The following is a 12,562-nucleotide window of genomic DNA, read 5'->3' as shown; positions in this document are numbered from 1 at the left end:
AGAAAGCAGGCAAACTGTGCGACGTTAATTTTCGCATATCGCCGGGAAAAGCCGCCGAACTCTATCGACTATCCCGTCCGAGGAATTTCATCATCGACCCGAATCGAAATTTTCATACTACACCGAGAGGAAAGATTAGTTGACGTGACAGTGAACGGGTTTTCGTTAAAGGAAAACTCCTCGAAAAGAATTCCTAGTTCTTACGGAACTAATATCGGCTCCTCGGACCAGAAACTCTGTTTCCTTCAACCAAAACGGTTTGTTCATTGTCACGCTAATTCAAGCAATCATTCTTCTCCATGTACTTTTACGCTTTTAAAGGATAGTTTGTGCCTACTTACTTAATCGCTCGCCTGGATACTTCAGCGAGTTCTCGACGCTCGATTTGACCTCGCGACGGTGATAGTGGGTGCAGCTTCGCTCAGCAAGGATGCATGACGACGATACATCGTATAATAATCCGAAACATTCGCACTTCGGGGCAGGATATTTATCGGTACGCGCGCTTCTTAAACATCGTGGGAGAGATGCACGCTCCTTCTCCCTCCGCCGTGCACACCTGAGATTTCATACGCGGAAGCCCTAAGGCCGGAGTTAACGGTGAAATTCGCGCTAGCGGACGCATGCGAGCACGTCCGAGTCGAAATTTGGATGCTACTCTTAAAAATAATCTGCTTAAAGGTGGCCTGTAGATTAATAAAAAAATCTATTCTGACAAAGTTGGTACTTGTTAACTTTTTTCTCTCTTGAATCTCTAATTCTACAGATTTCCTTTTTAATGCCACACTGAGCAACTTATTTCGACGCTGAAACAACAAAAATGGAAATTTCAGACAAAGACATCATCAGGATTAAAATAGGAGTAAATTAAATTGAATTTGATTTCTTAACTCATACAGCGTGAAAGACTCAACATCGGGCTAAAATCAGTCAACTTAGGCGTAAGTTGAGCGCGCATGTATAATTCTGTTACGGTAAAGTCCACCTAAAATTAGCCGTGGAGCGAACCCTCATTTGTTCGCGTCTTTGAATCGCGCTTCGCCAAAAACTTCAAAAGTGACAATAAGAAATAAGAATTCCACGGTTCCAACGTTGCACGAGCGGCATTTGCGCCTTCACTTCTTCCAATATTCAGCATCGATCCTCGTGGAGATTCGAGTGACGAAACTGTGCTTCAAATCGAGACAAAGTCCTGTAATTTAACTTCAATTTCATATTAACAAAATAAACTCCATCAATGCATACGATCATGATCGTGAGAAGTTGTAAAGCTCAGTATCATATTTTTAGTGACGCATCAAGGGAGCCAATCATAAATTTAGTATTAAAAAATATACTTGGTATTTTGTATTAAGTAAATTATTTAGTATTTAGTATTAATATTTATCAAGCAAAATTACGTTTCTATTTATAATGTCTGCATATTAAGCTTTAATATCATAGTAGTTTGTCGTCGCAAGCTTATTTTCGAAGATATTAAGAATAAAAAATCGCAAATCGACGAGAGACAACGGCTCGTCGTCCGCCCGTACGTACGGCCACTGCCGGCTGAATCTACTACGCGGTGACGGCGCAGCGGTACATTTCGTCTGACCCAGCGTGGTGTTTTACTACTGGCTCACACCGCAATGGCTCGAGATGTTGTTGCACCGCTCGTTTCCTCGGAAGCTCGGTGGTATCGGATTAAGCGATGTCGACTCGAGATTCGGAATGCTTACGAAATTATTTAATTCGCATTAAACAACGTGTCGAGAGAAAAAGAGAGAGAAAGAATTAAGCTTCGAAGAGAGCTCGAACGAAGTTCGCGCGTAAATGTGGAAGCGGATATTGGCTTTCTCATAGCGATAAAAGCTCGGTTATAATTCGACTCAATCCCGATGGAGACATTCGGCATGCATGTCCACTTTGTATTTTTTGTCACTTCTCACCGTGATCGAGTAATTTAATACCAATTGCACACCGGTCGATCAACGCCACGCGATTCATCACCTCTGTTTTCGTTCATTCGTTCTTCTTCTCCCCCCTTCTTCTCTCCCTCTTTCTCGTTGAAAGATTCCGCACGGTGTAATCTTGAATCATCCGAAATCACTGCGACTGTTACTTTCTCCGTCTCGCGCTCGCTCGTGAGCGCGAGACGGAGACAAATGGAGACCGGTGCGACGTGATGTATCGATTTTAGAAACAAGCCGAGGCGCGCCATCGGTTACTAATAGTATCGACAGTTATATTACACCCAGTCTCGGTCTATCTGGTATTCCAGGATATTGGATGCTGGATACACGTCGTTGTTGTTGTATGACACCCCGTTATACCTTTCATCAATTAACACCGATAGTAAATGAGCCAATAAACCGATGCTTTCAGCGCAACGCTCGCACAACTCGTCCACACACGCCGTCTCCATTATTTCATTACTTCCGCGTGAGCTTTTCGCTTCGCTAAAGTTACGCTCCAGACCGCTGTTTACGTAATAGATATTAGCGTGAAAGGAAAGGCTCTGCAGGAGATGCATTCCAGGATCACCGATCCGGTCTCTCTCTTTAGCATGTCACGGATGTTAGCTGAGAACGTTTCAAGAGAATTTTGCCATACGTTGAGAGAAAGTTTAAACTTGCCGAAGTAATTTCGAAAAATAAATACTCCCGATGCACGACAGAGTTAGTTTTTACGTAACTTTTGCCGAGAGAAGAATCGGGGAATCTTCTGTTCCAAAAAGACGCTTGTACGGAGAAAAAGGTTTCTTTGAATTTAATACAATTTCTGTAATTGAAGCAAATTTGTCTTTTTGAAAATAGAGCAAATAAACGAATGTTAGATTCGATAAAGAGGATTGCTTAATCAAACAATAAATAAATAAATATATATATATATATATCTTTACGTCAAACGACTCAGTTAACTGCTTAGAAATAAGTGAGAAATGGGACCCCTTTCCGATGGGAGGGCACTAGTCTCTGTATAAATGCGGCACTGGATATCGTTTTGCATGGAATGATTGGATCGTACTGTAAGCATAATTACGATGGAACCGTAATGCGGAATTCCATCTGGGGAAATGCCCGTGATACGTTAATAAAGCGCTCGAGGAGCCGCTTTTCCCACGAGCGCGCGCTTTCCGCGCGACTCCCGGCGATATAAAGAAGGGCGTGAGGTGTCGTATTTTATACGCCGGCGGGGTATAATTAACCCCGCGGCGATCTACGGGATCGTTATTAATAGCGCTTCCTTACTTCCTGTTCAGGGCTTCTTCAGGAGGAGCATACAGAAGCAGATAGAGTACAGATGCTTGAGAGACGGCAAGTGTCTCGTCATCAGATTAAATCGGAACCGTTGTCAGTACTGCAGATTCAAGAAGTGCCTAGCCGTCGGCATGTCCAGAGATTGTGAGTATCGCGCGAACGTCTCCCCGCCGCCGCTGTCGTCGGGTCGATATTACAACCAAGCTAATATCTAATTTCCCCGGCGGACGTAGCGATCGAAAATCCTGTTTCGCGCACTAGCTCCGTTTCGACGCTCCTGCGCGTCGAGGAAACTCCGCGTTAGAAATTCAAATCTCGGGGAATCGCACTTCTGACCGTCAGTGATGCAAAACCTCTACCTGCCGCCGGCGGGGAGAGAGAGAGCAAAATAAACCAAAGGGCAACCGTGTACATAATTAAACGTCGGAGTTGCAGCGCGGCTGTATTCTCGGGTAGAAATCGTCCTACGCGTTTCATCGCCCGAAAACGAAATTGTGACGAACTCTCTCGTGGATTACTACCAGCACTCTCGCGTTGATGTCTCGGAACGTACGTACCACCAGCCGCCGGTATTCTCACACGTGCTCTCGCGACGTCCAATTTTGGGAACGCACTGCTCTTGCGCCATCCCGTCATTTAAGTCACCTTTTGCCATTCTTCTTGACTAAAAAATTCACTATCGCCCATTACAGTCACTTTTTTCTCCGAATTTATAAGATATAAACGTTCTATATATATTTTTGCCGTCTCTCTTAATAGAACCGCTTCGAAAGCGTACTTGCTATTTTATGCCTTTGGTCTTTCCTTGTTATGAATTTTCCAACCGCGCTATGAAAAGAACTCGCTATATGCTAAGTTATCCAAAGATAAACTTGCGAAGACAAAAGTATGTGTTATTCTTTTGCTGGAAATTTACCATTACAAAGCCGTCAATTTAACGATGAATAGAAAAACTATTTTCGCATTATTGTCAGTTTCCAAATTTAAACCACGAGTTAACGATAAGATGACAAATCGGGCCTAAGAGTAGTCCGGTGGTTCGATCGCTCGAGGATGATGACCGATGCGTCGTGCCAATTTGCAGCTGTCAGATACGGCAGGGTGCCGAAACGCTCGAGAGAACGCGGCCCAGAGGACGCGATGTCGACGAACACGACGACGACCACGACCACTACCACCACCACCACGGGGATGCAGCAACTGACCTCGCCCGGTGCCGGCAACAACAACAACAATAACAACAACAACAACAGCGCCAGCAATAATAACAACAGCAGCAGTCAGAATAACAATAACAACAATAACAACAATAACAACAACAGCCAGAGCCAGAACGCGGTATCGCGGGTGCCGTCGGCGGCGGTGGCCGAGGCCGATCAATCGGACGCCGACGTGAAAGTGGCCGTGTACGACCTGATCCTGCAGGTGTCGCAGGCGCACCAAGCGCATTGCGGCTTCACGGAGGAGTCGGTGAGGGGCCTCGTGAGGAAGCCGATGATAATACCGGTAAGCTGTAGCTGAGAGGAAAACACGACTTCTCGCTGAGATTCGCATCAACTGGCAGGTCTGTTTTGTAATCTTGCTGATTAGGCGAGTAATTCTTCGCAGCCTGCCAGCCCGGAGGACCCGGAAGCGGCCTCCTCGACGGCGGAGACCGTCGAGTCGCAGAGGGTCTGGCTGTGGCAGCAGTTCGCCGTCAGGGTTACGCCGTCGGTCCAGAGGGTGGTGGAGTTCGCGAAACGAGTGCCGGGCTTCTGTGATCTCTCCCAGGACGACCAGCTGATCCTGATCAAGGTCGGCTTCTTCGAGGTGTGGCTCAGCCACATCTCGAAGATGACCAGCGACAGTTCGATGACCTTCGAGGACGGCACGTACATCACCCGGCAGCAAATGGAATTGATGTATGAGGTGAGCTTTCTCTCTCTTCCGTTATACTGCTAAGAAGTCTACTTTGCGTCCCAATGGCAAGTGGTCTTCGGAAACTGATATCCAAGTAACAAAGGACGTCGTTATAACATCATCTGGCGTCGCTCCGGGTACTTCTTAACTCTTTATAAATAAACGAGCGTCATTAATTTCTATATAAATCCGCTACTGTTGCGTTTAAGTTCGCGATGAAAAGATTCAACCTTTCGCGGTTTGGATAAATATTCAGTTTGATTTTCGTCAAAGGGTTATTTACTTTTGTAAATAAATGAATGAATGAGCATTCGATCTCTCATCTTCGACATGCTGATTGAATAATAATACGTCTTCTGATCATCTTACCAGCAATTATATCGTAACGATCTCTTTTGTTCGATCGACCGACAGCCCGACTTCGTGTCCGCGCTGATGCAAGTCGCGTCGTCGTTGAACGCCCACCAACTGACGGACGCCGAGCTGGGGCTGTTCTCGGCGGCGGTGCTGCTGAGCGAGCGGCCGGGCCTGAACGACGTGAAGGCGGTGCAGAGGCTTCAGGACCGGTTGCTGGAGGCACTCAGGGTGGAGGTGTCACGGAGTCACTCCGCCGCTTCCGGCGACACCGGCTCGGTCTGCTCCGGCGGCGTCTCGCAGAGGATACCCGAGTTGAGAGCGCTCGGCGCCAGGCACGCCAATCTGCTCGATTGGTTCCGCAGAAATTGGACGAAGCTCAAGTTACCGCCGTTGTTCGCCGAGATATTCGACATTCCCAAGTGTGAGGAGGACTTGCAATGAGGAGGTAAGCGTCTCTCTGCGTCGTGTTCGAATTCTCTTGAACGTCGGCATCATCAATATCGCTTAAGGATTCAGACACAGTCAAAAGAATAAGGAACGTGGGATTTCTTTTCATTCCCACCTCTAACTTTTTTCAACAGGATACTTTTATTTCCCTGTATTAAATTCTTCGTTCACTGTGTCCCAAAGCCTGTTTGTTTGAACGCTGAATCAACAGCGAAAAGTGTGACTTGATCCAGCTAAAAAGAGAACTATCAAATGTACAATGTGTAACGAACGTTTCTGTTCGGCCGGCAGAACCCATCGGGTACACCGAGATAATTCAAGGAAGACCAACGGTGGAGCCGGGAGGAGGATTCGTCCAGCACACAGCGCTCGAGCTCTTGGAGGTGCGGCGAGAAACGACGCTGCCTTTCGCGCGGTATTAGGCAATACTGCGACTCGCTGTATTAGGAAATTCAGAAGAGAGAAAGGTGAGAGAGCGATGTCGTCGTTTGGGGCGAGTCGCGGCGAATTTCCGACGATGATCTTTCGGAAGCGCGCCAACGCTACCGTTCATTTGCGGCGAGACGTCTCGGGGGAATGACGCGACGGTGTCTCTCTCTCTCTCTCTCTCTCTCTCTGCGGCCGAAGAGCACCGGCTTTCTCTCTCTCTCTCTCTCTCTCTCTCTCTTTCGCCGGGAGACTACTCGGCGTAACATTAGGAAATTAAATGTTATATTAGGAAAAAATCAAGCTGAGAAGCGCATCGAGCAGCGAGGTGGCCGTTGATGAGGGAAATTCTTTCGGCGAACTTTTCACAGGCGACTTATCTCAAAGATATCTCTCGGTCGCGCTGGAGGAAGCGCGTCAACACACTCTCGAGAGCAAGCAATAGGACGAAGCTCCGACGGGAGGAGCCCCCCCCGGGTCAATCGGGCAGGAGATTCTCGCGCAATTTGCTCAAATTCAAGGGAAACGGCTTTGTACTATTCGCCAGGCAATACCACACAACATCACGTACGAACACGCGTCGCGAGCGCGTTTTCCCGAGCGAGCATACGTATTACCTGAAAATACTCAATCGACGAGAGTGGATTCTCTTTACGCGTCGCTTCTCACCGTCGCGCGATAAACTTGCGCAAACGGCGCCGCGTGTACAGCCGTTTGCTTCTTTCTCCGCGCGTAATGAACGCCACAAATGGGCAAGCACAAAATGCGTATAATCGAGTCATGGACGAGAACACGTCCGTTCGTGCTCGAGATGTTGTTTCCGCGTCCTTTCTTTTTCTTCGGGTATCTCTAAGGTTTAAGGATAGAAAACGTACACACACACACACACACACGGACACACATACATTATATACATATATATATATATATAAACACAGCGTGCAGTGCTCACCCGAGCGGGCACTCGTCCGTACGGGAATCCGTGGTAATCGGCCAGATCAGCGTCAGAAACACCAATTACTCAACGGACATATCAGAAATTAAGATTACGAAGTGTTCTCCTCCATATTAAGCGTTTCCAAGCACGTTCGTGGTTTTTCTCACGGGCCCGCGCCGCGATCATCCCGGAGTTCGAGTTTCGACGCGCTGGACGTCGAGAAGCGCGTTCGTTTTAAAGCCGAATCACATTAGCGATTGTCGGCTAGAGCGTTTTTTAAATGGCAGTCACTAAGTCTGTGGCTTTGCTCCGATTGGTTGAGAAGTAATCACAATTCAATCGACGATCGCTAGTGCGATGATTTGGAGGATTCAGTCGGCGTAAAGCTCCGACTCGTTCGAAAACTTTAAATGGAAAGCTGACTTTCACCGGTGAAATTAGAACGAGATCAGCGAAGTTTAGCGAACTGCGCTTGTTCCGGACGACGATGAATTGCACTCGTAAGCAAGAGGAACGTCGAATATCGAGCTCCTCGAGATCTCGGCGGCTTCGATTCCCGAGAATTGTCTCGCGAGAGTACCGAGACAGCAAGGAACGACAAAACGGACGCGCGGGCGTGCATACGCACGTTACGCATATATATATACATAAACGCGTACAAACGCTACGCGCGTAGCTATATGATAAAAAGAAAATGGAGAAGAAGTTGTATACGCGCGCGAGTACGTATATATATAAATACATATATATATATACAAATTTCACGCTGTAAGGCTCGAGAGGAAATCTTTATAGGACGTATCTCTTTAGGTGCATCCGCGCTACGAATCTCAATATCTATGCAATCTCTATTTTTATTACTCGAAAAGTAGAATAGCGAATTATCTCGATAGATATATATATATATAATTATATATATCGCCGCGCCGCGCTTCGGGAGGCAGGAGGAGCCGTTCCAGGCGGAGACGCGCGCGAGTAAAGTGGAAACGCGACGGCGGTTCGGATCAAAGTTCCTTAATTGATCGCGCACGGTCGCACGTTGTCGTCGCGCCGGTTGCGCGAAATTTGCAGGTCCGGCAGGCTTGCGAATCACGTCGCGTCTGGCCGCGGAAGAACAGCGAGCGGATGCGACCGATCGGTATTTATACACGTATGTACAAAAAGCTGCAGACGAAACGCATCAGTAATCACACACACACACACACACACACACACACACAATTCATACACGACAGTCAGAAATCTTTACCTGAGTCGCGATTCCGCGCGGAACGATCCCGAAGCGAGCGCGATCGGCTCTTCAAACTTTGAACACTAATAACTCTCTGACAATGACTAGCATATAATGCATAACGATGTATAATTGCATGTGCGAGAGTGAATGCGAGTATGTATGCGCGTGTGTTTGTCTATTACGTGTGCTAGTGTCGCGTGTATGTGTGTATACGTCCGAGAGAGCACGTGAGTGCTTGTGCGCGAGTATGTGTTTTTCGAAATACTCATCCGTGAAACAGCGGGAATATAAGAGAGAAAAGAATTTTATTGATATAGATATCACTGTTTTATTCAGCGGGCGTACTTAAAGTTACGACGTGACCCGGTTTGTCGCTATCATTCAAATCGAAAGAGAATCGAAGACGCTATATCTTTGCGATATTAGAAGAAGGAAGATGAGATTTTCAACTTTATCATTCTCTCCCTCTCTCTGCCTCCCTTCCCCCTCCCACTTTCCCTTCCTCCCTTCCTCTCTCTCTCTCTCTCTCTCTCTCTCTCTCTCTCTCTCTCTCTCTTTCTCTCTTCCACTCTTTTTTCTCTAAGCGCTCACATCAAGTTGTGAATAAACATATCATACTTAATTAATATATTGGACAAAGAGGATATCATCGTTTAATATAATATAAATATATATATATTGAAAAAATATATATATGTATATTGCAAAGGGACATTATGAGACTATATTGCAAAGGGAGTAGCTATTAAAACGCGTTTACGTCGAGAGAATCGCAAGGTAGACATATCGGCGACTACTGTAACGATCACGCGCCGCATGTAGTGTTCTCTCGCTTTGTTTTTTGTCGTTTTTACTCTAATCCTCGTAATCGGTAAAACGAAAGGTCTCTCGACTCTCTTGTGATCCAGTGTGGAAATATCGAACGTGCGCTATTCGCCGCTCATTAATCATTGTTTTCCGCTCTCTCACTCGATTGTCGCGGAACGGCGCGGGGAAGTGGGAAAAAGTGTCGATTAACTTTCTCGGACATTTTTCTCCGCCGTCGCGATATCGCGCGGTGTTTCTTTTTCTTTTTCCAAATTTCTAGTCTCCGACAAATCATTCGCCGAGGTAACAATCGTGAATTGAGGTGTTCTCGCGAACGTTGCTGGAATATATAATTATAAACGGCCAAATACATTATATATAAATATATATAGTAATAATATAGTAATATTGTATTATTATACGATAAATAACTCTCTCTCTCTCTCTCTCTCCTTCTCCTCTCTCTGTCTCTCTATTTCTCTCTCTCTCTCTCTCTCCTTATCTATCTATCTTTCTCTCTATCTTTCTCGTAGAAGCGGCGCCGGTCAATCATCGTTATTTCACTCCGTGCCGATAATGTTCCTCCGTGTTCTTGCCGATTGCTCGCGCGACTCGACGATGTTCCACTTTCCAGGACTGTCGCCGAAACCCCTCGTCCTGATTTTGTTATCGGCGATCTTTCATCCTTGGACTTTCCGTAGCACAAACGCGACGATTGGCCGGTACGATGATACACGCGCACACATACACACATACACACACACACACACAGAGAGAGGCAAACGCGCGATAAGAAACGATAATCGACTTAGTGTCCTTTGAACTTGTTAGACGAATTGAAAGGGACGATGCTCTGTCTCCCTCCCATTCATCATCCAACAGAGCTATTCTCTCTTCTTTCCCGCGTCCCGATTGAAACGCAGGATCCGCCCGTCCTTCGATCCCCGCAGCCCTCCTCCCCCCTTCCCTTCCCCCGTCGTCCTTTCCAGCCCGTCCACTTCGCGGTGATCCTGATTTGCGTTTTCGCTTCGTCTCTTTTAGATTTCGAATTTCGAGATTTCGGTCATGGTGCTATAATATCTGTACATATATACTTATGGAAAGATCGTTGCGTAATCAATATCGTTGCGATGGATGATATATCATTACGATTAATCCTATTATTATCGTTGCTCCCCACTGCTATTATCATTGTCACGGATATGTTTATTGTTCGTTACTACTCTCTACCGCGTCATTATAGATGTTACTACGATATTATGATTACGATTACAATAATTATGATTTTTATGCTTATTATGGTTATTATTATTGCAATTATTGTACTTATGTTACTGAATAATCTACACCGACGTTATCGTCAGCGACGCTATTTAAGTCAGGCGAGTGTAAGGAAAGGCAAACGCTAGAAAATAAGACCAGATTCAGGTTCTCAAAGTACTTTGTACGTATTCCGCCCGCAGCTGCTGGATTATGCAATAATCGCTCTTCTGCTTGATGTCGGCCGCCGTTTACACGCATGCCCTTTTCTTCGACACAAAAGAAGGAGGTATATACAAACGTATATATATTATATAGCGTGGCCTCGCGTACAATGCGGACGAAAATTTCTTATCCATACGGAATCAATTCTTCTCTAATTTAATTAGACAAGAAAACTAATTGGACGTTACGCCCCATAAACCAACCGATGCCGTTTGAATGGACAAAAAATCGACTCTATGTTGATCAAATTTGCCAGATTTCATCCGTAAGAATTGAGAAAAAGTCGATCGCTCGAACCAAATATTTGACATATCGTTGATAAATCTTTATCATTTGTACCAAGAGCTTTAGACACATGTGTAGACGATGGTCGACGTTGAAGCAGCGAACACCTCGCTTTTCTTTATTCAAAGTAAAAGCCACTTTGATTCGAAGTGCTTGATACTTTGCGAGAGTGATCATTTTACCGAATCTCTCCGAGTACGCGCGTGCGATTTTCGTTGAAATTATATGATATTGCGACGACGATGGCGACGACAGGGATAACGATAACGGTGGACGATGTCGGCGTGCCAAGGGAGGCGGGATTTATTCTTAAAAAAAAATATATATATATATATAATACATATATATGTATAAAATATATATAATATAAACGAAGATAACGATATTAAGGGTAATAACTACGACAAAAATGACTGCTCTATACTGCTAAAGTACAAATGTTTTCATTTAGTTGTTTTATAAGACGATATCAATTCGTTAGAGCTCGGACAGCGCGTTTGCGCCTCGCCCTCGGCGTTGAACGCGACACGTTGATTCACGTCGAAGATCTCGCGCGTTGTAAAACGTACGAAGAAAAGTCGGTGTTGAGCGTTGAATGCGAGGCGCGAACACGGGATTTGTAGCGTATCGATGTGAACATACGCACAGCCCGATGCGCTTGTATGTATATTGTATTTATTTGTTAACCTCTAAACGTGTGGCGCCCCAAGAGCCACGCGTACATATTCGTACAGGGTGTGTCAGAAATCGCAAATTTCTCGTCGACCCCGCGATTCGCTCGAGCCGGTGTCGATTGTTCTCTCCGTGAAAAGTGTATCAAACGCCGAGCCTCTTCCACTCTGCGATATCCAACGTTGAATCACTTGGTCCATTCGGCACGACGCGAAAGATAAAACCGATTAATTAATTCATCCGTTTGAAATTTAATTTGCGTGTCAGGATTAAAATCCTCGATCGACTCTTCGGCGCGAAGGAAAAGCGAGCTTGTTTCTGGGACACCCTGTATATATGAAATACGCATTCATACGCACACATACACACATATCACATAACATATTCTTCTACTGTATCCGAATGCATGATGAATGCATCCTCCCCATTTCGTCCATTTCGCGAAGCACGAGAGGTATAAATGTTCGATTTCCGCCTGGTCGACAATCACACAGCGGTAGCGCGTCACGCACAGCGACATTCCAGCAAGAATGAATTCTTTCGGTTTCGGCGTTGTTACGAGAGATACAGAGTCATTCAAATCTACGTCGCTCGATTGCGGTCTTTAGCTGCGCGTTTATAGAAAAGGGAAAAGGGAAGTGAAGTGAAATTTTACCGATGAAATTTAGCTCGCAGATACATAATTTACGAGGTGTTGATCTCCCATCTCGCGATTCGACGCAATCGTTGATCATTAGTGTTTCGAAGCGTGTAAGAGAGTAAAGCAACAAAAAA

At 45.7% G+C, this 12,562-nt stretch overlaps 1 protein-coding gene across 1 annotated transcript in view; it reads left to right on the top strand.

The window, feature by feature from the left end:
* LOC106748958 (ecdysone-induced protein 78C) overlaps positions 1-9,759 on the top strand; it is a 47,893-nt gene extending 38,134 nt beyond the window's left edge. Inside the window, exons 4-8 of the mRNA XM_014627924.1 lie at positions 3,242-3,383; positions 4,324-4,745; positions 4,830-5,147; positions 5,553-5,940; positions 6,234-9,759. Of these exons, the coding sequence (XP_014483410.1) occupies positions 3,242-3,383; positions 4,324-4,745; positions 4,830-5,147; positions 5,553-5,936 (1,266 nt within the window). The 3' untranslated portion in view covers positions 5,937-5,940; positions 6,234-9,759. The remainder of the gene's footprint in view (positions 1-3,241; positions 3,384-4,323; positions 4,746-4,829; positions 5,148-5,552; positions 5,941-6,233) is intronic.
* Positions 9,760-12,562: the final 2,803 nt, after the last annotated feature.

This window comes from Dinoponera quadriceps, unplaced genomic scaffold (assembly GCF_001313825.1).
Source record: "Dinoponera quadriceps isolate SergipeBrazil2010 unplaced genomic scaffold, ASM131382v1 scaffold3271, whole genome shotgun sequence".
NCBI classification, from domain to species: domain Eukaryota; kingdom Metazoa; phylum Arthropoda; class Insecta; order Hymenoptera; family Formicidae; genus Dinoponera; species Dinoponera quadriceps.
Note: the sequence above shows the minus strand (reverse complement) of the source record. Positions and strands in the feature narration are given on the sequence as shown.